The following is a 27,443-nucleotide window of genomic DNA, read 5'->3' as shown; positions in this document are numbered from 1 at the left end:
ATCTGTAACTTTCGAACAAGAGAATTGGTATGAAACAGGCTTCACGTTAGCTGCCAAATATGGAATTCCCTTTTGGAAATTGGGCAAGAGTGATGCAAGTCGAAAAACTTCACTGTAAAGTACAGGCATGGGAGGGGGGGGGAGACAAACGAAATCTTCTTCTCCCCCCTATTTTGGAGTACTGTAAGCTTGTAACTAAAGAGGAGTCTGTCTTCCTCCTTGGACTGATACCAGTGTGGAGAAGCATTAATGTAAAGTTCTTAATGTGGATCTGAAGTGCTTACAGCATCCAAGTCCACACAAGAGTTGAGTGAAAGTTAATGAATGGGAGAAGAAAGGAAGGGGAGGTAAATAGCCAAGGCAAGCGTATAATCTAACCTAGGAATGCTGGCTGTGGTCCTGGCCATCTAACTTTTTGTTTGTTTTAGTTTTTTATTTGATAAATCTTATGTATTTGAAGCAGAAGTGGAAAAATGTTGAGAGAGGAAAAAATAGCATGCTGTGAGGCATGGCTCTATTGGAAAAACAGGCTTTCTCCTGGGGCGACTTGCTGTGGTTGGGGTTTCTGCTAATATCGTTATGGTTCAGAGGTTGCATCTGGTCACACTTATGGCTGAGATCACTGTGGTGGTAGAAGACTTTTAAGTGTAGAAGAGGCAAAAGTAATCTGCTTATTCTCTTAAATCAGTATTCGTATTGCAATAATTTGTGTCCTGTTCTCCCCATACTGTTATTCTGCAGAACTGAAATTACTGAAGTCGTATAGCATGAGTGTGTCAGGAAATGAAACTTGCACTTGAGTTGACTAAATGTGGCAAATGAACAGTGTTGGTGGTAAAATCACAGGGGAATGGGTGCATGTGTACTGCAGTTACATTTACTGTTGAGAGGCAACTCATTGATGTGGCAAGGATTATAGTCTCTTGAATGTGAAACGGGAGTGTTATGTACCAATGCAAGTATGTACTTGTAAGATATTTGAGAGTCTGTAATAATTTATGTATTTACATCTCATTATTTCCTCTATTTGATGTTGTCTTGAATGTAAGTAATTTGAGTTTTCAGCTGTAGTTGCTGTTTACTAATGTAATCTTGTGATAGGCTAAATCACGGAAATATTGACCCAAGTCGAAAGCAATGTATTTCATCCTGAAAAATTACCTTTCTCTTCAGCAAAATCTCTGCCAGTGATGGTAGCTGAAAAGCTGTGTTTTGTTCCTCACTTTCATCAAGAAAAAAACCCAAACCTTATTATCTTGAGGAGGGTAGAATGGCTGAAGGTGTTCATGCTTCAATATAATCTCTCAACAGCTAATTAAACCTAAATACTAGATTTACCTGCGAATCCTGAAAATACTTGTTACCACTGAATGCACTTAATATGTTTGAGAAGGAGCAGCAAACCTGTCTAACTAGTTGCCTGCAACACATTCTAATAAAACCCCCCAGCATAGGAAGAGATTATTAGTATTTCATAACCGCTGTACTGAGAGCTGCTAGTGCAACTACGTGGTGGCTTTGCTTCCTGCCCAAGAGGATAGTGCAAGTGGTGATGAGTAATTTTTAGTGCTTCCCACAGGCTCTTGCATATGGTCTCTCTGATGGCTATTTCGTCCTTTCTTCTATTACTGTCCCTGAAACCAAGTGCAGAAATGAGCTGTATAGCCCATAGCCTTTCAGAAAGCAAATAGCATTCAGCTGGTGTTTTGTTTGCTGCTATGGCAAGTGCAAAGGTGTGGTGGTGGTAGGAGCATGAGGAAGAAATGACATGAGTGTGGGTGATGAGCAGCCAAAGAGGCTGCGTTTGAGAGAGAAACAGATGAAGTTTTTTGCCAAGCTTGCAATGAAGACTCATGCATAAGTTAGCCCATAGTAAACTGTGAAGGAAAACCTCTCAAGATTTAGTGCTGTAACAAGTAACCAGAATTTCTGTGGCATGTTCTAACCAAATTCCACTAGAGACTTGTTAGTAACATTAAATTTTCCGTTATCTTTTGAAAATACCTACTGAAAGGGTGTGTTTGCCTCTTTTCTGCCTTAATCAAACTCATGATTTGCATAGATGCCTTCTGACCCAAGTCTTTCTCCTCTATTTTTAACTCCCAAGTTCTACGTTGTGAATGAAGATTCTATTTGTATGTGCTCACTGCTGCTTAACATACGGTTCAGGAGATTATATGGTCCACATGTATGATCGAGGATGGGATCATTAGCGGAAGTGATTGGCAGCTCTTACGTTCTACTTCCAAAGATACGTTGTTTCTTGAGCCTCTTTGTTGGCATTTGACAACTGACACAGGCTACAATTTTTTATTCTCTTTCACTTAAACAAAGTATTAGAACTTAAAAAAGATTTATTTGTTTCAATAACAGTGTGTTTGCCTGAAGGAATGCTGAAACTGGTCCAGAACAACTGCTTTTAGAATAAATTGGCTAACTCAGCATGTGACTTTAGGAAATGAAGAACAGTTTTTACTTGTATAGCAAACACAAAAACTTTACTGTTTTGACTTGACTTATGGGTGTCCTGTATCTAAATAAATTAGGTTTATAAAAGACCTCCCAGCTCTGGGGACTTGGTTTATAGGGATCACTTGACTGTAAGTTAGATGACTGACAGATAAAAATGCTAGTTGTGATGATATTAGAAATTATTATACCTCTTGTGAACTTCACCTATCTCAACAGATTCAAGAAGAAAAAAGTACAGAAACCTTTTAAATAAAAATTAGGTGTTATTAACAAAATCCTGTGAGAGTCTTTAAATCAACTGCTACTTAACTTCTATATCTGAATTTCGTATTAATACTTTCTTATGTAGGAGGACAATTCTTTCATTTAGCAGTGGGTTTTTTGAGAATTTATGAAATATTAGTCTATCTAATAAGACTGTCTGAAAGGGAAGGAATGCTGTAGAGATAGTGTTAACTGACCTTTGCAGAATTGGTGTCTGCAAGTGTGGGTTGGGTTTTTTGGTTGGTGTGTTGGGTTTTTTTTAAAGATTGATTGATTTATTTTTTAATTTTTTTAATTACTTTATTGGAAAGCAGAACTGACTTTACTGGTTGTGACAATGCTGGAGTAGTGCATCTCTGAAGGGCATTATTCATGTTTGTTTCTGTCTTTCCTGGGATTAGCAGTTTTTAAATAAATGTTTTGAGATGAGGCTACTGCGTAACTCCTTGTTTCTTCCTCAGTTGTCATCTGTTTTCTACAAAGTTCATGATCTTGAAATATTCTAGGGTCATTTGTTTTGTAGATGAAACTACAGTGAGGTCAGGCTTTCTGATAGGTAAATCAACAGCTCTAGCTTCATGTGCATGCTGGGAGTGTCGGATCACTCGCTTAAGGATAAGGGTTCTGGTCTAAATAAGAGCACAGATATGAACTGGGGACAGTCTCAGATAGTGTGGCTTTAAACACGTGTTCCCATAAACTGGGCCTCACACGCAGTATGATTGGGGTTTTTTGTTCATTCCCTGCTGACTTAAGTAGAAGATGCTATTGATTTCTTTTTACAGTCAAGTGAAAATAAATGTTATGGGCAATTGACTTGGAGGCAGAAGCTAGATGTGCTGGAATGGAAACTACATCCGGAGTTATATTTCACTATTTCGAAGCAATGTATCTGGTTTTCTTATGCATTAATTGCAGGAAGAATCAATCCTTTTTATGTGGCCAGAAGGTTTTCTGCCTCTTCTGTCCCTCCTTTCTTTCTCTGTCTTTACTGGAGCACTTGGAAGCATTCACACAGGTAATGCTGGGACTCTGACTGTGGTTGTCCTTGACTCTCCCACCTCTTTCGTATATCATGGGGTCCAGAGTGTCTGAAGAGATCTGATGATACAAAGGCCACTCAAGCATGAAATTCTAGCAGCATAAGATTAACTGTTTGACTCCTAAGTAGAATCTTTTGAGAGATGCTTCTTATCTCACGGCTTATGAATTCTGCAAATCCAAAGGTATTTAAGAGAAAATTCTCACCCATGTTAATACTTGATGGATTACTGCAGATTCATGCTAATATTTATCACCTTGCTCATTCAAAAATACCATGTTCGTTGCTTTGGTTCATTGTCGTTAGTGCAGCTGATAGTGGGTTTCAGCCTGTGTCTTTGAATGTATCTGTTCCTGAAACAGAATTCCTGTATGAGTTGTTGCCGTGTTCTCAAGGGTGTTGTGGACTTCAAAGTTAGCTTTATGTTCATACCTTTTGATTAAAACCAGTCATTGTACAGGATAACTGGTTGTTCCTTTGCCCAATTCTGTCATGCTCCAAATGAAAAACAGAGTTAGACAAATTACCAAATTTAATTTGACCTTCAGTTCAGAACAGCCAAAGGACTGTTACAAGTTGAATGCTGTTTATTCTACCGTTAGCATGAGTTCAGTGGTGGGGAAAAAAAAATTCAGTGTAAAACTTTATCTAAATGATGGAAGAGCTTGAGAGAAGCCTATTCTTACAATGGGATGCACAGTTTTAAAGTTCAAAGGAGGCAGAATGTGACTTGAATTCCCTGGGAACAGATATAATGATTGCTGACTAAATACCTTGTTCCTTGTTGGGAAGTACCAAGACTCTCTTAGTGGTTGGAATAAAGACATCTGTAACTTTGTAAAATTCTCATTGCCTGATGTTGAAGTGAGGGGAAAAATGTAGATGCTCCATTAGCAGTAATGATTTTTTTTCCATTTCAAACTGAATTAAATTGGACCCCTTGGTGATTTTCTAGAATTTTGTTCTGGTCCTTATACCTTCTTGTGAAGGTGTCTTTTCTCCTTAACAACTTTCCAACTATAATAAATGTGTTCTGTTGTGCAAAAGATATCTCTGATAAATCTGGGCTTTCTATATGCTTGAGAAGAAGCTTTTGATTGTGTAATGAGCTAGAAAAGAAAATTAAGTAACTGCAGGTTTTAGGCCATTGTCCTTCTGATGATTTTACATTGAGTCAATATTTTTTTTTCTTCTGCTATAGATAAACCTAATGCATTATAATGGTTTAGAAAAAAAAATCTGCATTTGGTGTTTCAAACTGAGGTTCTCACCAGACACAGGAAAAAATCCAGGCTTCCTAATATTTGGTGTTTTAATAGTAATTTTCCACCTATCAAATTTGTAGTGTTTAACACTGCAGAGAGATGTGATGCACATTAAGCTGGACTGTAGTTACAGTATGTTTTTATGCTGTGGCTTTAGGACCTATACTTATAAAATTGCCAAAAGCTAGAGAGCTAATATTCTTGACATTTATAGTTAGTCACAAACATTCTTCTTCTAAGTGATTTAATGAAACAAAAGGCAGATTCTCTTTTGGGAAAGTCTAAAGGACCCTGTGTCTGTGGCCTTGGTAAATAATACATAGATCAATAAAAGCTTGTTTCCTCTTTATTTCAAAGATATTTTTCTCCTTGCTGCTGCTGTTTCTTATTTTAAGGTTAAAAAAAAAAAAAATCCTCATGTGCAGTATCCTTTCTGGAAGGGAGGTATTTCCTAAATCTGTTCACTATCTGTAGTCAAGCCTGTCTATAAAGAAGTAAGATCAGGTACAGCTCCGTCCCCTTTGGCCAGTTTTGGTCAGCTGTCCTGGCTGTGTCCCCTCCCAGCTTCTTGTGAAAATCAGCTCTATCCCTGCTGAAAACCAGGACATTATCCACCCCTTATTCTGTACTATCTATGTCATGTCCAAATCCTACACCTTCCAATTAATCACCACAACTTTTCCTGTCTTTGATATACACACACACACATCTGTCTACCTAGGCAGATAGAATTCCCTTAGTCTATGGGCATCCTTCTAAAATGTCCATTGAGTTCATTTAGTCCATGACTTTGGGCTCCATCTGTCATAGCAGTCTCTCAGGGCAGGAGTGATGATATGTGCTGTTGGATTGTTGCATGTTGAGGTACGCATCAGACTTCCCCATGCTTCCGCATCACCCGCTGAGTGCACCAGGTCCTTGAGCCAAAGCAATCCCATGGATGGCTTTGGCTTTGCCTGAAGCAGGGCTGACCCAGACTGTCTTCCCTAACAGATTCTGCATGTGCTCTACGGGGACTTGATCTCCTTCTACAGTACGTGGAAGTTGTGATTGGGCAGGGCCAGCTTGATTGGTAGACCCCCTAGAGTTAACTATCCAGGTGGTCTTTGCTAGATGTGTATCCCAACGTTTGAAGGTCCTGCCACCCATTGCTTTCATGCATGTAGTCTTTGGCAGTCCAGTTTTTTTTCCCCATAGATTGGGCGTGATTATTAATCACTTCTGAGAGATGTCATCCGAGGTACAGGCATGACAGCAATGCCACATACAAATGCCAGCTTAACCTCATGACCAGTGATGTTACAATATCATAAGTTGATATTACACAGTACAGCAAAATGAGAATCCTGACCTCTCTCTCCTGGAGGTGATAAGCAGCGCCACAGGGAATATATACAGCAAGTAAGGATTTGCATAACACAACCGTGTGAACAAACAGAGCACCATTGTGACCAATGACTGTTTAACTAGTATAATAAATGTGTATAACAAGTTTGTTTTAACATGCTCTGTCCAGATCTGTTGTTATCTCAGTCCTTTATGCCCACATTAGGTGCCAGAAAGGACTGGGATGGGGAGGAGAATCAGAAGACAAAGGCAAAACTCGTGAGTTGGGATAAGGACAGTTTACTAGGACAGCAAAGGGAAAGGAAAATAGCGACAACGGTAATAACAGAATATACAGACTGGGTGATACACAATGCAATTTGCTCACTGCCCAGAACCCAATGCCCAGCCCTTCCCTGAGCAGTGATCCTCTCTCCCTGGTCAGCTTGCTCCCTTATATACTGAGCATGATGTCATATGGTATGGAACACCCCTCTGGCCAATTTGGGTCAGCTGTCCTGGCTGTGTCCCCTCCCAGCTTCTTGTGAAAATTAGCTCTATCCTAGCCAAAACCCAGGACAGCAAATCTATAAAATTAACGGAAAATGGAATAGGAAACTATGCTTAGTGTTCAGGAATTTGGTGGTGTTGCATTTTTAGAAGAGTAACATCTGAAATGACACAAACTTCTGTCTCTTATTTCTGCTGTGTTCATAGATTTCAGAAGGGTTTCATATATGGACTTCAAGTCTTGGATGTGGCAGGAGGTAAAGGGAAGTGCTGCCTTCTGGTGTTATTGTACGTATATTCTGAGGTAGCTGGTGTCGTGTGAGACGTTTGGAAGGAGACCTAGCAGAGTTTAGTGGGTATCGTCAGGCAGTGACACCAATGAGCTGTGTAGCATTCAGGGCCCTTTTTGAAAATTGAGATTGTAATGACTTTGTGAGACAAAAGATTCAGAAATGCAGTATGAAATATAGCATATTGTTTCCATTCCAAAAAGTGTTTTCCTTGTGTGTACCTGGATCAGCCTTGGAGACTAGATTCTCTTTGCATTCTAGCTCTTTTTACATTGCGTAGTAAAGACTATCCTGTTTGGTGTAGGTTTGTTGCCTTGCTCCCACTCCCCAAGTTTACTTTTAGATGTTGTTTCAGAGAAGATGCAAGCTCAACTTTTAAAGATTGTATAGTCGTTGCCTGCTGGAGAGGTTGGCTTCCCACCCTGCAACTAGGAGGAAAAATCCAGGCCCAGGTTTAAGCAGATGAGGTGACATACATGTCTGCTCTTTTGGTATGAGAAGTCCTTTCCTGTGTGCTATGCACGTGTTGTTCTGTTTGCAACACAGAGAAGGTTCCTCAAACCTCTGAGGATGCATCAGCAGGCAGGCCAACTACACAGTCCACAGAAACATTAAGTTTTTCACTATAGCGGAGTGAGGTAGAAGTCTGCTGGTTTCATCCATTCTTTTCAAGGCCCAAAGCAGGCTAATGTAACTCAGATATCCATGTCATATTGAACTTGTCTGCAACTGGGCTGTGGGAACAACCTGTAGCTGCCGTGAAATTTTTTAGCAGAGCAGCAGACAGCTGCCCTTCAAGGTGACAAAAGACAAACCTTTTAAAGGACTGATGAGGTCATAGATTTCTTCTACATTTCTGCTTACTATCCTTACTGTTTCACATTTTGAGTTTCTTATGTAGCTCTCAAAATGAACTAATATATATGCATTGAAATTCAGCATGTATACTGTTCTCTAGGAATACATTAAGATCTACCTGTAGATTCCCAGCTTCTGTCGTTTGTGGCTGGTTGCCACGTGGATGAAAAGGAGCCATCTGAGCTGCTGACTGGATAAGGCTTGATATGGTTTGAGGATAATGATAAAAGAAAATTACTTTCCTAGTCTGTCAAAGAACATGTACCCTAGTGGCACTGTGTGTGGGTTTCTTTGACCTTGTAATTCTTTTGAGTTAGTGGCTATTTCTATATGCATAATAAACACTAAAGCACAAGAGCTCATCACTTTTGGGGAAGGATTAGAGCAGTTTTTCCAGTCAATCATAGACACTTTTACTGGTACCATTACCTTTGAAAAGGGCCATGGCCATATGCTGTGTATAGAGTTAAATCTGTGAGCAGCTTGCATAAGGTAAACAGTGCTAAATGTGATCGATTTAGTGGCTTTGCTGCTACGCTCCAGATACCATGGAGGGTTTTTCAGTTAACTTGTAGGTGCACTTCAGTGTCGTCATTTTGCCTTATCTTAGGAGGGGGAAGTTTGTAACTCTTGTTGGTGATCTCCTGCTGAGTGATTAACCTTGTGCTGTATGGCAGCAATTAAAGAAAGTGATTAGAGTGTAAGGAGATACCTGTGTGAATGTTGTGTTCCAGGCAGTACTGTGTTTGAAGGACACTGAACTCCGTAGTGTTCCCAGGCATTGTCCTACAAAGTCACAAATGTTTAAATTCCATTAGTGTTGCTTACAAGGGTCAATTGTTGTTGTTTTCTATCAGTTTTTTTCTAGTTAGGTCTTGGAATGTTTTTATGATGCGCTTCACTTGTTTAAGAAAATGTGCACTTTAATAATTATTTATTTATATTTATGATATTGTGCACTTATACTAACAATAACTATCTTAATTTATACTTTAATGTTAATATCTGTATTAACTGATGTGATAGTCACAGTTGTAGCTTCAGTGTGATTGCAGTCTTTCAAGTGAGTTCCTTGATGTGGATAATTAATTCTGAAATTGTGATGTATGTTAAATCATCTGTGAATTCAAAAGGGATCATCATCAAAGGTTTAAAAATTTGAATAATAGGGATAAAACAATAGTTTGAACCATGCACTATATTCAAATCCTCCTATTTTTTTTTATGGTCTTGGGCAAGTTGTTTCTAGTTTTCAGTTGCCTTGTTTGTAAAGTAGTTTCTCATATAATGGGAGCACTCTGAAGTATAGTTGTAATAGTTAAGACAGTTTAACTCCTTTGAAATGTTTTAGTTATTCTAAGTCTTCTGAACTGCATCCCTCTAAAGTGAAATTGGTACTTTTTGTTCTTTTCAAAGCATTTGGGAAATGGAAACTGAGTTTCCAGAAGTAGTAGTAGTATTTTCATTTTCTGCATTGAATACTGGAATTGGACATAAGCTAGCTGAGTAAAATTTTTTGCGGCAAGAGGACAGAATTTTCCTTTGCATTGTACAAATTAAAATGTTAACATTAACCTTAAGGATTACAGGATGGGATATTTGTTGTTGAGGGAGAAAAGCTTAATCTCAAAGACGAAGTTACAGCCTTACACTGGCACGGATTTTTATAACAGAGGGATGTTCTCAATTACTGCTGGTAGGTGTGAGGACCCTTGCGTTTGGATGCTGCCTATGGCAATCTGAAATACAGAGTCAGGAAGCTTTCAGGATGGGGGTATCTCATATCAGCAGTTTAATTTCTGTAAAATGTTAATCCCTCTTAAAATAGCATGAATTATAATGCTTCTGGAACTAGAAACAATGCTGATTTTAATCTTTAATCCCTAGTTTTGGATAAGGGAACTTGAAGTGTGGGGAAGCCCAGTGGTGGTGTGATGTGCTACCCATTTTATCAGGCAAATTCTTCTGCATCAATTTTGAAAAGCTTTAATAATTGTTAAGTTGCAGCCTCTTAAGGAATACAGTTCCCTTTCAGTTCTGTTTTGCTATGTTTTTCGCTCAGATTCAGTGAGCATGTTGCTGCCTTTAGCCTGAGGTGGCTGTTTAATGGCACCCTGCTTGATTAAACCTTGGTCTATGCCACTTGCTCCCTGCCTTCAGACAACCCCCCCCCCCCCCCCAGCAGGACCTTCAAGTCAGTTGGCCTGCTCCCAGGCCAGTATTTCTGTGGGCCAGATGAAAATAATTACAGACAAAGACCTTGCTTCTGCTTGGCTATCCCTATCATGGGTGCTTTTTGTCTCATACCAGAGCTGTGTAGTTTGTTGTTGTTTGGGTTTGTTTTTCAAACTTCTAGCAACTACAGTCATGTTTAAACTAGGTGGTACAGAAGAGTCCTGTGCACACCTGTCAGCTTGAGTCTGAAAACAATGTAGTCCCCACAGCACTGCAGTATACCCTTCTTTTGGCACGTCTACCTAACCGAGCGCACCACCCCACTGGTACGGCTACCCTTGAACTAATTCTACAGATGCAAGCATTGCGTTCAGTTACTCAAACCTTCACAGACTGAAGGTCACTGCAGAGACCGGGCATGCCATTTGGCGCACGCTGCCTTCAACAGCATTGCTTAACACCACTGCTGCTGTGAGCCTGTCATCACTTAACAGCCAGCCACTCTACGCAGGATTTTAAGATATAAACAAGAAATGATGAAAAATGTTTTAAAAAAACCCAAACAAACAATCCAACAACTTAAGATATTACAGCATGTGGGAAAAGGTGGCAATCTTAGTGAGCTGCAAACAACATACTTCTAGGATATTGGTTTTTATGAACATTGAGCAAAAATGGGGATAATGAAATACCTAAAATAAATGGGTATCAATGATAAAGAACTTCAAAGATACCATGTCTGAGATCTCACAAAATGTTTTTTTACCAACAGCTTCAGAATCATAAACATAGCCTCCTTTAAATACATAAATATAGTTTACTTGCTTTGGCAGAAATGCAAGTCTATAGGAATACTTTTCCAAAGTTAACTGTTTTTTATTATGTAAACATAATAGCTGTTTAAAGCACTTTCCATAAGATCTCCACCAACTGGTATTTTAACTAGCAATATTTCCCATTTAATAGTAATCTCAAGATAATTTGAGAAAGAAATACATTTAAAACTTCAGTACCAAGTCAGCCAATGCAATCTGATGAAATACACAATTGTGGTTACACAATAAAATGGTATTAAATGACGAAAGAAAAAAAAGGTACTTTATTAGCTATTTCCCCACTTGTAAGAATTCAATAAATAATGTCAAATGATGCGTGTGATAGGTAAGTCTACTAGTTAACTCCCTAAAGACTTATCCTCTTATGAAACACTTGAGGCAGGAGGAAGTACTTCTACTTCATGTTGAATACATAGAAAAACTCTAGTGAACTTTGAACACGTTTCAAGAACTTGTACAGAATTATACAGCAGGAAAGTTTTCATAAATCCTTTTCTGACAGATCCTGTATCAGTACATTTCTCACTAGAGAGTGGAGCAAGCGTGATTGGCTCTGTTGGACCTAGGGGAAGCTGCTAGTAACTTCTCACAGAAGCCACCCCTGTAGCCCTCCTGCTACCAAAACCTTGCCACACAAACCCAAACCACCTCTAAATTACTTCAGACTGTGATTATTTAGAAGGATAGTACTGTGTTTAGGCAGAACGTTTTCACGTTCTCTGGCTTCGTACTTCAGAGCATATGGTTTCTTGTGCCATGTAGGGGTCTGTCAGTAGCCAGCACTTCCATCAAAAGTATTGTTACTTTAATAGTATTTCAGAAGTAAAAGTGGACTGACAGTGGCTCATAAAATCAAGTAATAATCTTGTGGTTCCTAGGTATTTTTAGGAGAGTTTTCCAGGTATGGGATATGACTATGCAGCTTTTTCATGGTAGCAGACAGTATCCTAGAATTTCAGGAAAAGTGTCCTCCAAAATTCTCTGTAGACGTATTTGCAGGTATCCATATGGTTTCAGAGAGAAATGGATGTAGGTTAACAAGTTTCTTTATGCGGGAGTTTTTGTTTGGAATTTTTGAAGTCTGTGTTAAAAGGAAACTTGCTTTTAATACCTAAGTGTAACTTATGCATAAAACCAGATTGACTTTTCAGCTTCTCGATCCAGACCAAATTAAAATAAATCATTATACTTGTATTGATTGGTGTAATATAAGTCAGAGCTAAAAATATTCCTCTCTTTTTTTTTTTTTTTTTTTTTGTGTGTGTACAGAAAAGATGAAAAGGAGTATGCACTGAAGCAAATTGAAGGTACAGGGATATCCATGTCGGCCTGTAGAGAGATTGCAGTAAGTGTACATAAATGAAAGTATTTTTACTGACATTATTATTCAACAGATATTATATTTTCTCTGAATTAAGTAACATTAGAGATTATCTAAATGTTTTCTTTAACATCTGCAAGCATGAAAGTTATTCAAACATGAGCTTTTCTTAAAATGCTTTCTAAATAATAATAATTATTTTTTTTTTTTACTGGAAAGAGGTGTTCTTGCTAGGTAATAGTAATGCCTCTTTCTGGTATAATTTTGTTTTATCTCCTTTTATGTGCGGAGAGGGAAATACACGTGAACCTTTTAATGAAGATTTATTTTAAAAAGCGATGTTTTTAAATGACTTGAAGGAAAAAGGTTCTGAAAAATTACAACGGCCATTACAAGTATGCTTGCTAATAAGGTATTTTATTTCGGGCTAACGGTAGCTTACTCTTTTTTTCAGTACCTGAGAACAATTTGTTCTCCTCATTCCTTATTTGTTTTTCTAAATACAGAGAAACTTCACAGCAACATAAAAAACAGCTTTAATTGTATTTTTATTACATGTGTCTTAGGAGAAAAAATGGATTCAGAAATTGCATGCTCTTGAGCACAGTAGTGCCCATCATTCCTTCAAAGTTGGTAAAAATTAGATGCTCATATATGAAGGTAGAATTTAATATTTAAACGTTTCTTTTATGACTGAAAGTGTGCATTACTGTTAAAGTGATGGATAGCGAGTAAAATTTTGTAATGCAAGAATTTCTTGCATTGCAAAAGAAGTACACTTGCTTGATTAAATATTTACCTTGTTTTAATGCTGTCACTATGCCAAGGGCTGTTGAAATGTATGTTAGGATTGTGCCTGAAGCTTTTTCTAGTCTGGTAGTGTTGCACTGAAATACAGCATTCATGTGTGCAGTGCGATGTGAGGCATTAGAACCTCATGACGTTCATGAACTGAACAAATCACTGTATTGCGTTTAGTGTAGTGCCCGTGGCAATTCTGTGTGAAGAGACTTAGCAGATAAACCTACTCTCCTTTTAAAGTGCTTCTCACTATAAGGTCAAGGTCACTCATAGATTTGAGAGGTGGCTGTCAGTCACTTTACACAGAATCTACACGGTCACCTTGTTGCTAATATTTCTGCCTTTGGAGGAAATAAGAAATCCTCTTTTAACATCAGTAATAGATTACATTCTTGTTACTATAAAGTTGCTTCTGACAGCATGGAGGGTTGGTTTTTTTTTCTTTGATTCTCATCCTTTGTCCGTTTTAAATTGTACTACTATGGAGATGATGTGTGGAATAGTCCAAAGGAGACTGTCCTGTTGTCATGTTAGCACTGTGGTATGCAGCTGGTTCCATCATACCTGGACACAACGTCGTAAGGAAGTAGAGTGTCAATTTTTTTTTTTAATCTGATATATCACCATTTCAGTCTTTATTTTTTTTTTTAATTGATGAAGCTTTGTGCAAAGCTCAGTACAGCCTGGGAGGTTTCACAAGTACTGTGTAGGTTGCTTGAATCCTCTCAATGGTTCTTCCTGTAATTCTTCCTCACATGATATCTTACTCCAGACTGTATTGTAGAAATTTATAACCTGAGATAATGTAGCAAATCACTGTTTGCCTCACTGAAATTTCAGGTTGGTCGAATATTAGAAGTGTGAAAAAGGCAAAGGTGAAATAGTTGAAAAAGAAAGATGAACTTCTTGTCATATAGAAACAAGCAGAAACAAGTGCATTTTCCATAAAGAGAAGCAGACTTATAATTAATGCACTAATAGTTAATCTTGTATTTAAAGGCTTAGATAAGTAACAAAGAAGGTAATGTCTCCTGATTAAAAAAAGATTATCAGCCAGGAAAGAGGCCACATTAAAATGTCATGACTAGTTCTTTTGATGTTTCAAACCTCTCCTACAACCCTCACTCTCCCTAACACCAAAAAAACCCCAAACCATGTTCTATGGAAGTTGAGAAAATGAAAGAAGCACCAGTGTACGTGATTCTGTGTGTGTTCAGAATATTTCAGGAATTATGTAACCTGAAGACACTTGACAGCGTGCTCAAGAAATACATTGCTGAACTAAAAGCCATTCAGTTTTGCAGTCCAAGAGCATTTTGCGTGTAGTATTGCCTAGACACTCAGAAGGTGATGTGCTGGCTAACTTTCCCTAAGAGAAAAGGCAGATGGCTCCTCTTTTCTGGACGTTACAGGTCAAGTTGGTTTGTCTTTGCTTAGGACTTTGAAAAACATAAGACCTCTTTTACCACTGTTAATATGAGCTCTTCATGGAAGAAGACTTGCGTCAGTGAAAACATCATAGGCAGTGGTTCCTGGGGCAAGCGGCGATTACTTTTTCAACTGTAGGGTGATACCTGCTGAAAGAATCCATATTTCAGCCAGTTCTCTTGTGTTGAATATGAAAATACTAGAGAGGATTCTTACATAATAAAGAATTGTAGAGAGAAAAAAAAAAGCTAATTTCTTCCCTGTAAGTCAAGTCTATTCTGAAGGTAACTGAAATGCCAACTATTTCTGCGTTCTTGATATGAGGCAGATTATTGCTGGGTTTAAGCAACAGCATTTTTTAAGAGTAGAGCTGGAAAATATGAATGAGAGTTAGTTCTCATTTTTACATTATTATTTAGTTACCAAATGTGACAACTTTTTCAGCTCAAGACTTGTATTAGCTTATTTTGGAACCAGCGATGGATAAAATGTTTTCTTCATAGCTTGAACATCAGGGTGGGATTTCTAATTCTTTTTGTAACATGGGCAAAAAAATTTTCCTGAATTACTGGATTTGTTTATAGACCAAATGGCTCAGGAATTTGTTAGTTCAGTTTGCATGGTAGAAGATGGCAGAGAAATAAAATACATGTTTTGACGTTAAGGCCTTAAAAAACTCTGTTCCTTTCCATTCAGAGGTGGAACATCAGAGCATATTCATTGCAAGGTAGTTTAAAGATAGATTGGAAGCCTGCACAACAAAAAAGCATGTGGTTATCCTACTGGGTATTGGGGCGAGTATATGGAGATCTTGATGCAGAAAGAACTTTACTGTATCTTTTGATCTGAAAGAAGGAAACTAAAGTGTTGAACATAATGAAGTGTGGAGATAGACGAGGATAATAAACTGGATTCATAAATAATCTGATGTGTGTTTTGAGAAAAGTTTTTCTTCATTACGCTGAATAGATAATTTTCCCCCAAAAATGTACTTTTTTGGGGAAAGGAAGACTTTTATTCAATTCTGCCTTTGTGTTTTACTTTTTGCTTCTTACATTATGTAAGTAGCTTGCTTAGAACAGCAGGTGGAGACAGAAGAAACAGACCAGAGGAGTGTTATTTATTAGGGCTGCTTTTTTCTGTGAAGTATCTAGGCCATCATCTGTTGAGAACCAATAGCTATAACTTTAAAAGTCTGCAAACAGCTAACAGTAATGGACTTTTATATGATTTTTTTAATAAAAAAATCACTAGGGTAATACAGCTTTATCTGAGATTTCTTGTCCCAAAGGCTTTACTTTCTGTGAGAGGATTGTGCTGGTTACTTCAAGTACTTTGCTTTTCATGATACAGAGACTATAAACTTCTCAATGTGGATTTTGGGAAAAACTAATTCAGAGAAGAGAAAAATATAAGCCTTAATCAGTGCCATTCAATGGCTATTTTCAAAATATCTGGATAGGTAACCTGTCCCTGAGCATGGAAGTACTTCAGTGCAATTTTGTGATCTATAAGGTTTGCTAATGGTGTAAGAAAAGTATAATCTCATTGTGATTATTAATAAAATGTCTTTTCTTGAATCATTTTTTCTATTCAGAGAAAGAAATTAATTGAGTGACTGATTCAGACAGTGGATCTTAGGCTTATGGTGCTGGACCCCAAGGTGTTCACAACTATCTCCATTGGAACTTATTTTAGTGGCTAAGTCACTTCCAAAATTTGTGGTTATCTGTTGCTTTTCACATGAGGAATCGTAGAAACCAAAGGCTGAATGGTAGTAGGGGTTAATCTGGAAATCCTCAGAAGAGTTGCAGTCTTGAACAACTTGGGGAGCTACAATAGGATTATTGTTATTGGCTCGTTTAGCTGACGTGATGGAGTTTAGGATCCTAAGCAGACAGAGCACATCAAAAAGCAGGATTGCAGCCCCTGGACTTCAGGGGACCAGACTTCAACATCCTCAGATATGTGCTTGGAAGAATCTTTTGAGCCCTGGAGAGAAGAGGGATCCAGGAGAGCTCATTGATCACCTTGTCCAAGCTCAAGAAGTTTCCATCGCAACAAGTAGGAAAGCAAACAAGGGCAGTAGGAGGCCTGCATGGATTAACAAGGAGCTCCCTATTGAACTTGGATATAAAAAAGAAGCATATATGTGGTGGAAGCAGGAATCGGTAACACAGTAGGAGGAATATAGATTTGTCATCTGATCTTGTCAGGATAGAGGTTAGGAAAGCCAAGGCTGACCTGGACTTGAGTCTGGCAAAGGACCTGAAGGACAAGAAGAAAGGATTCTACAATTACATAAACAACAGAAGGAAGGCTAAGGAAAACATGAGCCTGCTGCTGAATGGGAACAAATGATATGGAAAAAGACCAAGGTACTCAATAACTTTTTTGCCTGAGTCTTCACTGATAAGACCAGCATTCAGGCATCCCATGCTCCTGAGACCAGAAAGTCAAGCAAAGATGGTGTTGAGGAGGACCAGATTAGCGAGCACTTAAACTGGACATACCTAAGTCCATGGCCCCTGATGAGTTGCACCCACAAGTGCTGAGGGAGTTGCCTGATGTCATTGTGAGGCCACTTTCAATTATCTTTGAAAGATCATGGAGGTTGGGGAATGGAGGAATGGAAGAGAACAAATGTCACTCTTGTTTCCAAGAAGCACAAGAAGGAAGATTAGGGGAACTACAGGCTAGTCTCACCTCAGTCTCTGGCAGAGTGATGGAGAAAATCCTCCTAGAAACCATTTCTAAACGCATAAAGGACAAGAAAGTGATTTGGAGTAGTCAGCATGGATTTACAAAGGTGAAATTGTCCTTAACCAACCTTATAGCCTTTGACTGGCTTGGTGAATGAGGTGAATGCTGTGGATGCTGTTTATTGTGACTTTAGTAAGGCTTTTGATACTGTCTCCCATAACATCCTCATAGACAAACTAACAAAGTACAGGTTAGATAAGTGGAAAGTGAGGTGGATTGGAAACTGGCTGAACAGTTGGGCCCAGAGGATTGTGATCAGTCATGCTAAGTCCAGTTGGAGGCAAGTCACTAGTGGTGTACCCCAGGAGGTGTACCTCCTGATTCTGGAGTTGATACTGTTCAATATCTTCATTAATGATCTGGATGCTGGGACAGGGTCCATCCTCAGCAAGTTTGCAGTTGACACAAAACTGTGAGAAGTGGCTGATTCACCACATGGTTATGCTGCTGTTCAGAGGGACCTCAACAGGCCGGACAAATGATCCGAGAGGAATCTGATGAAGTTCAGCAAAGGGAAATGCAAAATCCCGCATCTGTGATGGAATAACTCCAGGCACCAGTACATGCTGGGGGCTGACTGGCTGGGAAACAACTCTGCAGAGAAGGCCCTGGGAGCTCTGGTGGACAGCAAGCTGACCACAAGCCAGCAATGCAGCCTCAGGGTGAAGTTCCAATGTAAGATGCAAGTCCCTCTCATATCCTGAGTTATTTTTCCAAGGTTCTTGACTGGTCACTGAAATTAAGTATCTTATGCAAAGTTCTTGGAAAATTTTGAAGAATCAGAGCTTTATTGCCAAATTTATTTTTTGGGTCTGTTTGTCACCAAAATACACATTTAATCTAGTACTTACAACAGTTCCCTGGTATGAGTTGCACATATTAAAAAAAAATAAAAAAATCAATGTCAAATGAAAAATAAGTTCAGCTTTCCTCTGAAAAACAGTCAATGTTTTTAGTGTATTCTGACTGTTCTGACTCAGACAGTTCTATGTAAGTATATTTAAATATAGTAGTAAAAATGTCCTGGAAACCAATGAAGTATTTGTAACTGTTACTTGTACTGCAGTGAATATAGTCTTGCTCAAATACTCTTCCTAACCCAAAAGAGGACAGTTTAAGGATGTCTTTTTATAAGATCATTTTTTTCCCCCCTAAAGTGCAGCCTGTGGACAAAGAGGACTACTACTAAAGGTTTCATGTGAACCAGTGACTTGAGTTAGGTCCTAGGAGGTTCTTTGGTCAACTCTTGATCCTTTCTAGCTTTTCTCCCCACCTCCAACACTGAGAACTTTCCCTCTTTTGAGGATAAATTACTAATTCTAGCCATCTTCTGTGTAAATAGTGATCTTAATTCTAAACTTCATTAGATATTTATATATGTTTGGGGGTTTGGGGTTTTTTATAGGTTAGTAACAGTTTTTTTTTTTTCTGTGGGGGTAGAAAAATTAAACTAGGCTGTTACAGATTATTTAAATGGGAAAAGTAGAGCCACAAACCAGCAGCATTTCTCTCTTAGCCTTAAGAGTGCTGTGAATTGCTGCAGTTTTGCCCTGCATGAATGTTGGTTCTGGGACGCATAACCATTTTAGTTGCCACATCCTGTGCCTGTGTGTGCTAGTTGTTAGTGAAGCTGCTAGAGGCTGCTCCTTCTGGGAGACCTTGAAACGTTGCCAGTACACTGTGGGACTCTAGCGGGAGCAATAGTTGGCCCTTGTGTTCATATTTGCATTTATGGATACAGGCTAAAATAATTCAGACTGCAGTGTTAAATGAGTTACTGAAAGCTCATTCGAACAATTTAGCATGCACAAATTATTCTCAGGCCTTTTGCTTATTGATGCAACGTATATTATAAAGTGCTAGAGGGTACAAATATTTTGGCATCCTCAGTTTCTGAGGGTGGGCAGGGTTTTAGAAGCCATACAGGTTAAACAATAGATTTTTGTAACCTTTTTGTGTTCATCAGCTCTTTTGAGCAAGGCTCTGTCTCACTGTATTTATGTTCTTCTTTTCCACCTCCCTGCTGTCCCTGGCCTTCCTTTGCACGAAGGCAGTTCTTCAGGGGCTGCATCTCTCTCCTCTCTGCTTTGGGGATCCGTGGTGGTGTGATGCTGAAGCTGAGCCAGGGAGGTCCAGCTAGGCTTAGTGTCTCTGTCTTGAAGCACTTTGTGCCTTTGCCATGTGCTTCTCAGCAGTGCTACTGGCAGCATGGCACGGGGACTACTCAAGGGGATGCGTCATGCCTTCCTGATAGAGCTAGTAAAGCTTATTTGCTTTATTACTATGTTGTTTGTTATTATAGCTTATTACCTCTGTCAGGGGCTGCATGTCACTTTACAAGGTGCTCTCACCTCCCTGTTTGGAAACCACTTGGTCAAATGAACTAAACATGAAGCTACTTAATTTGAGACTGTGGATCAGGCTGGCCATATAATCTGTTTGACCATCTCTTAGGAATGCAGAAAAGATCAGGTGTACAGGAATATTGATAACTTTTCAGTATTAATAAAACAGAAGATTTGTAATGTCATTGACTCTCTTCAAGTACAGTTACGTAGAATTTCATAATAGGTACAAGTCCTCTGCTTTGGCTATAGTGACTTTGTGTTTGACCTTGACTAGCACAGCAGTTTGCAGTATTTACTGTTATGTAGAAAAATAGGTTTTGTAACCTTGGTCCCTGGCTTTGTTTAAGGTGAGGTTAGGTAAAACAAGGCTTTAAAAAATGTCTGCGTCCCTGAGTACATTTGCTGTCAGAGATTCCTTTTGAATGTCAGAACCTCTTTTCCCTTGCCAAGATAATATAAATGTGTAGAATATTTGGCAATGTGTAAATCTCCCCATAAATTCTCTACTACCTAACTAGAAAAGATTGTTAGATTTCTTTGTGGAAACTTTGAAACTCCACTCCCTTTTTCAATATCTGGAGGTAGTGAAATAAGTATAAGTTAATAAAAATACCTTAATTTTTTTTTTTTTTAGGGAGTTAAGGCATATGTTGGCTAGAAGTGTCTGTGCATTGTGATTTTATAAGTATGAATCAGCTGGAAGGAGGTTTTTGGTTCAGCTACATGACAACTCATGTTTTGCATGCCATAGGAAGAATAAGAGCTCTCCGTCTTCTGATCTTGTATAATCTGTGTAATTTAAATGCTTTTTGTGTAAGAGAGTACTTAAATTCCTGCTTTGTTTATTCTTCAAAAGAGTTTTGTGGACATTTTTGTCTTACTGTATCTGAAAGAAAATTAACTTTATTAAATAAAAAAGTACAGAGATAGTAAATCTGTGGAATAAAGATATTTTTGTTTTAATCAATTAAGTTGACTTTCTTATCAGCCCATAAATGCACTGTAATGTTTATGAAAATAAGTTTTGCAGCTTGAGGTACAATTTTTTGTCAAGTAATCTTAACAAAAGTGGAGCATATCTGAAGCAGCTAGTCAGCTCCATTGTCTAACTACAGCCACCTCCTTCAGCAATTTAACAACAAAAAAGCATGAAGAGGAGAAAGGAAAAGGGAAATACTGCCTTTAGCACACCATTGCTTCCAAAATACAAAATTTGAAACTTTTTCTATACAGAAGTTACTTTCCTTTTCTCTGCTCAAAGCAGGAGAGCAATATCAACAAATCTATGGCAAGTATGTTAAAAAGAAGGAAAAGAAAGCTTTTACCCCCTTCTAACACAGTGTGAGCCAAAGAAGCTTCTCTACAAATTTGGTACTTGACATGAGTTAGGATATAATCCAAATTCCCAGTGCAGCTGACTAGGGAAAATGAGTGTTCAATGCTGTTTGGGCTCAGTTGTTTTCACTTTGAGTTTGCTGTTCACTTCAGATCCTGAATATTCTCAGAACATGCGAATGCAAAGCCAGCTGATGGTGCCCTCAACAGAAATGAGCAAAAAAAGTGAAGCCAAGCCTCTTCTGGTTAAGCTGTAGGCAGCAATCCACTGAAAGCAAATAGCTACTTTATCACTCAGATAAAGAAAAACACAGTTGCAGGTAATGCAGGAAAGACATTTTAAAATACTTATTTGCCAAACTTAAATACTCCCTGCAAGATTGCATGTGTGTGTGCGTGCATGTGTTTTAAAACTTCAGTTGGAATGTTTTGTAAATTTGGAGTTCTTTTCTGAATTTGTGTCATAAACCTTTTTCTCTTCTGTTTCTCATTCTCTCTTTTTCTCATTACATATTTTCTTTATGTTCCTCCATTTGTACTTTCCCTGTAGTCAAGAAAAATTACTTTATGCGTGTTTTCAGTTTATTCTGTGTGGAGTTGTAAAATTGTTTAAACAGTATATTGACTTTATATAACTCTAGAATGTGCCTTTCTTTAATTTAACATTACATGTGACTGGTTTTGATGCCTCAGACTGAGAGGTGATAGCATGGGTTTTCAGATGATGTATTCTTTTTAAGTACGGACTTCTGTTTTCAGGTACTGTTACTAAATTGCCCACTTCATTAAGCAACAGGCTCACATTTTCTTGTTCAGCCTTTCACAACTAATGTAGCAGCAGAAGCTCTTGTTGCCCTCAACATTCCTTGCAAGTGTCAATTCAAGGTGAGTTTCGGCTTTCCTGACACCATCCCTTCATGCCTTGGCAATGTTTCTAAACTCCTCCTATGCAGCCTGTCCCTGTTTGCAGCCCTCTGTATACTGTCCTCCTTGTGTTGGACCTCTGACAAGCTGCTTAGCCAAGCCAGTCTCCTGATACTTGTATTTCTGAGTAGATCTACCAGCTTTCCTGAGCTCCTTTGTTCTTCAGAGCTGCTTCCTACTAGTTCCTTCAATAAGCTGAAGTCTGTTCTGAAACTCCAGGTCTGTGCTCTGTGCTCTGCTACTTGTCGTCTTCACTCCACTCAGGATCTTGAACTGTACTAGCTGGTTGGTTGCAGCCAAAGCTGCCTTTGATTGTCACATCTCCAACCTGTTCCTCATTGTTTGAGAACAGCTCTGTGCCACTGTTGTTGGCCCAGCCAGTATGTATATTAAGAAGTTGTCCCTGATACCTCCAAAAATTACTTGAGTTGCTTGTGTCCTGCTGTGCTGCCCTTCCAGTGGATGTCAGGGAAGTTAAGGTCTCTCGTAAGAACCAGGGTTTGTGGTTCAGAGACTTCTTCGAGTTATAGAGAAGAGTTCATCTGATTCCCTGTCCTTATAAGGTGGTTCTGTAATATACTCCCAACACAATGTCATCCTTACTGGTGTCTGCTGATTCTGACCCACAAGCTGTCTGAGGCTTCTCTGCATCCATTGAGTCTGTGAGGCAGAAATAAAATGTTACTAGTAGTGCCTAAACTGGATAAATTAATGCAGAACGGAGATGGCTGGATTGAAAATGGAACGTCAGTGGAAAAATCTTTAGGTCTTGATCAAATGTTAATAAAAAAGTTGCTTTTTTTCAATACATCATCTGGCATTGTTTTCAGCCCTGTGAATAGTGCTAATTCAGCTAAGTGGATAGTGGTTTTAGTCTACAGTTGTATTTTACTGTGCAGGTTTTTGTATGTAAATTGCAGTCAGCTTTGTTATTGAAGGCAAGATGTCATGTTACCTTCTATTAAAACTTTATTCACTTCATTGAATTGTATTATGTTAAAAGTTTCAGTGTGGTGTTTGCTTGTGAACCTCTGTGTCTATTTTTGTGGTAAGCTGAAAAATAGCTCTATTTAAATACAGTTTCCATTGTATCTTACTGAATTTTTTCTTGTCTTTATGATGATGTGATATGTTATTGTATGGGGATTGTGAGACACAGGGAGGCTTTCCTGATTCCAAACTGTAGCTAACAGTACAATAGTCACTAAGTAGATAGACTGGATGTCTTTAATTCTGCAATGCATCTTGCCTACAGGCTTACATTGTGAAGTTGTTACTATGTAGAATTTGCTTAGTTTGTGTTTTGATAAGAAAGGTATGAGCATCATGGCTTTGTTTTCTGCTCTATTTGGCCATCTGGCAAAATGCTTCTGCCTTGTAGAAAGAGCATCATGCTCATCCTTCCATCTCACTAGCAGTGTCAGGATGCTTCCTTAAACCTGCCTGTTGGCTCTATGTAGTGCATGTACTAAATTGTGGGTATATGCTCAATATACTTGAGCTTTTTCATATGCAGCCACCTGAGGATATTGAAGTTAGGGTAGTCCAGACAGACTACCTTATTGGAAAAAGTCATCAGTTTTTTGAATATGTGAACAGCATATTGAAAGAAGCTATCAGTAGAATAATTTTGATTATAAACAATTATGAAATATGAGATCTGCTGCCAATTCTTGAAGACATTTGAGGAAGCCTCTGCCTTTTCTTTCTGTACTAATGAACTTATCCCATCCCATCACCCCTGCAGAGTTTATTTCTCAACTCTCATTGTCTTTCTATATTTTCACTTGCTTATTAGATTACTCTAGTTTCTTTTTTACCTCAGTTGCCTTTTGTACTATTTTCCTTGCTTTCTTCTCCCTTTATCTCCAGATGCTTTTAATATTTACAAGCAATACAGTGGTTTCCTGTCCACTAGCTCTGTCTTGGATCCATTTTGGTTTGACTCCTCTAAGCTTCTACTCTAAAAAAGCTTCTTATTACTGTGATGAATGATCTGTCTCTGACCAAACTCCAAGGTTTGTTCAGTATCCTCATCTGCCTTATATCTTTGCACTTCAGACTAATAATTGTTCCTTCTTTTTTTGACATGTTATTTTTGTTATGTATTAGTGATTTTGTTCTTGCCTAGGTTTTATCTAGTCTGTTTTATTTTTCTGAGGATGGGTGATCCTTGCAGCTTTGTATTCTGTCTCTGAAGTATTTATTATACCTGTGGCCTAAAGAATATTTTACTGCAACTAAATTGTTTCTTGTACTGTTCCACATCTGAAATTCACAGAATTTGCTTGAAGCCTTGTAGTCTAAGTAGGAATTCCACTGTGATTTTAAGTTTTAATCGTTTTCAGCTATCTCCATTGTTAAGATTTTCAGTTTGAGGCCAGATGGATTATTTCAGTCTTCCTTCTTCTGGGCATCTCAAATCCAGACCATGTTCAAGCTCTTATTTTCTTTCTTCAGTACTTTCAGAACTCATGGAGTGTTTTTTCCAACACAAATGGGCCTGAAAAACAGATCTATATTCCTATCCCACTGGGATTATTTTGAATGTTATCTTTCTCCTATGAAACATTGCTGTACACGGTGCTGCTATAGAAGCCTCCCTTTAAACCATTCCATTTCAGTCTTACCAAATTAAGGGTCTTTGAAGTCTCCTCTAAAAATTGCAGAATCTGCAAAACAAATAAAACACCACCTTTATCTTCTATGGTTAAACTTTATACTCCTGGTTACTCTAGTTAATGCTCAAAATGCCATCTACTTGCTTATCAGATGTTCATAGAATTATTTCTGTGTTGTTCCGCATACTAGCGGAAATACGTGGAAATACAACTTGTCAGAGCATTCCCATAAAAGTACCAGGCATGTTTACATTAGTAAAGTCCTAAAGTGTTCAGTTCTCTTGTGTGGTCTGTGGTCAACTGATTGCTTATATTTTGGTTTAATAGCCTTTTCACCTTGGCACTTTTTAGTGCTATTGACTTGTACTGACTGTCTAACTCAAAGCTGTAAGTACATAACCAAGGTACGATTGCTATTGCATGTACAAAACTAAATGCATGAAAGCTACAGGAGTTCTACAGAAGTTTCTCCCCCACCTCCCCACCAGGGACAGCTACAGCGCATGCATTTTAGGATAGACCGTGCTGCTCCTCGCAGCCAAGAAGGGAAGGAGGTGAAGGAAAAGGGAAAGTATTTTAGGGTATTGTCAGAACGAAGATGAAGTAAGATGAATTTAGGGTGATAGTTGAGTGGTGGTGATTGTTTTGCAGCTTGTTCTACCCCATTGAGCTCTTTTTTTCCTTTCTGAGTGCTTAATCCTTAGGTTTCATATGTCATTTGAGCTTCCATGTTCATTGGTCCTACGTCATATGCACACAGGAAAAAAATAAATAAATCCATCCATCTGACTAAAGCACGCAGAGGAGTTTGTCATGTGGTGCACCTCATTGTTGTTAATATTTCATCAATATTTATAAAATTGTGGTGAGTTTGCTAAGGCAACAAAAGACATCTTCCAAAGGTTAATCTGCTGCTACTCTCCTTAATTTGATTGGAGGGCACTAATGAGTGCCGTTATGGGTTGAGTACCTGTAACACTTGAGTATCTCCAGTAATCCAGGGGCATGGTGATGAAGGTGACTGCTTCTGGACCACGTTCAAGGGGACTGAGCTGAGACTTCTAGATTTAATAGGACTTGCTCTCAGAGCACTCATAAGCTGTAGCATTTTCAGCTTGACAACTTGGCAGTCACAGTGGTGGAAACTGGCCGGATACAAAGCCTCAAAGTGACTGTTGCTTGGCCAAAAGACAGTAACACAGCTGTTACTTTTAATGCACGTGAAACTGGGCCTGAGTTTATGCGATCTGATAAATATGGGCTTAATGTTAAAAAGTCACGGTGTTTGGTTGCATTAACGGCGATAAGGGAGCGGTGGGGAGAACGAGTATGAAGTGTGACTTAGGTTGATATTGCCCTTTTATAGTGCGTGATGCTCAGAAGGATTCTGTTGTCTAGGTAACAGGGTCTGTACTTCATTTCTTGAGCAAGATGGAACAGATGTTCTTGCAAGAAACAACCAATTATCACCAGTGAGAATATTGGCAGTATTTAAACTAATTGCTCTGTTGTTGCATACAGTCCAATTCGTATGCTATGAATAGTAAAGAAAATTTAGAGGAAGGAGTCTTCCTTGCATGGCTTTTCCCGAATGAGGTTTTTAAAAAATATTTGCAGTTTATAGAAGTGTGTCTTTTCACGCTTCCATTTATCATTGTATTTTGTTCAATATCATTCAGTCTTTTTATTTGGTATTTGTAACGTCTCTTTCACGATCGTTGAGTCCTGTTGCTCCATCAAATCTGTGTCGTATCACATTAATTAATTTTATTCATTTAAAGTACCTAAAAAATCTGAAGGCAATGGGGTAAAAAGGATGCTCACAGTGCAATAAGAGAGCGAGGGGCTTTTCTAAGTCATGTAAATCTGTTCTGAGATCTGATTATTTATATTTTTTTTTTGTGGCAAAATCCAGGCACAGCTACTTGGATAGGGATTGTGCCATAAAAAGCTGGGACAAAAGGGAAGTATGTACATGAAACCCTGCTATGTGCTGCTTAGGTGGGGACATAGCATGTCACGTCACCACGTGTGGTGAGATAAGCAGGTGGTGACAGTGGGAAGAAAGACTACAAGGAGGAGAGCTGAAAGGGTCAGCATGGAACAAGGAGTGCCTGAGCTCGCTCTCTGCAGCACTCGTCAACGGTGTGTCTTGTTTATAACAAAGGTTGTGCTAAAGTAACTTCATGTATGAATTAAAATATTTAATGTGCTTAGGGATATAGGGTTGTCTTCTTGGGAGATTATTGTAGCCTTTACAGCATAGGATATGCTCTTGTCTTTTATAAGAGATTGGGGGAGAGGTACGTCAATACGTTTTTATATCATTGTAATAAAATCCAATGCTGAGTATTAAGTAAGAAGAGAGGACATTGGGATGTGATTCTCAGAGCACTGTTTGTGGGTCCTCAGCAAAGCTGAGCTAATTATGCATTTTAACAAAACATCTGGCCCCTTGCCTGAACTTTTCCATGCTTCTTGCCAAATATAAAAGGTCTATTCTGTGTCTTTTAGGTAGGGTGTTGCAAAAACATGTTTTCTGTCTTGGCAATAATAGGATAAAGGAAGAATCCTTGACCTACTCTCTCTCTATCAGCTCTGATAAAGGATGTACTGTTTTGATTTTTATCTAACTGTGGAAAATGTCATAATGAGTGGAAACAAAGTGCGTGTTGCACTACTTAGATTATTTGGCTGAGTTATCCTATTGTATAGTAGTGACATGTTGATTGGGACAGAATGTCTTATTACATTTAGTTATTTCAATACCCATTGTAAAACATTTGTGGTCTGAGTAAAAAAAAAAAATATTACTTGTAGGGGTTTTTAATCCTCTTTACCAGGCGACTTGCATGTAACTTCTA

At 38.5% G+C, this 27,443-nt stretch overlaps 1 protein-coding gene and 1 long non-coding RNA gene across 2 annotated transcripts in view; one reads left to right on the top strand and one right to left on the bottom strand.

Annotated features, from left to right (window-relative positions):
* The window catches only part of CDK19 (cyclin dependent kinase 19), a 128,597-nt gene that overhangs the window by 5,130 nt on the left and 96,024 nt on the right, over window positions 1-27,443 (top strand). Inside the window, exon 2 of the mRNA XM_075747922.1 lies at window positions 12,308-12,383. Coding sequence (XP_075604037.1) covers window positions 12,308-12,383 — 76 coding nt within the window. The remainder of the gene's footprint in view (window positions 1-12,307; window positions 12,384-27,443) is intronic.
* The window catches only part of LOC142600977 (uncharacterized), a 523,379-nt gene that overhangs the window by 466,827 nt on the left and 29,109 nt on the right, over window positions 1-27,443 (bottom strand). The gene's annotated exons all lie outside the window — the stretch shown is intronic.

Source organism: Balearica regulorum, chromosome 3, assembly GCF_011004875.1.
Source record: "Balearica regulorum gibbericeps isolate bBalReg1 chromosome 3, bBalReg1.pri, whole genome shotgun sequence".
Taxonomy (NCBI): domain Eukaryota; kingdom Metazoa; phylum Chordata; class Aves; order Gruiformes; family Gruidae; genus Balearica; species Balearica regulorum.
The sequence above is the reverse complement of the archived record's forward strand: the minus strand, read 5'-3'. Positions and strand labels throughout refer to the sequence as shown.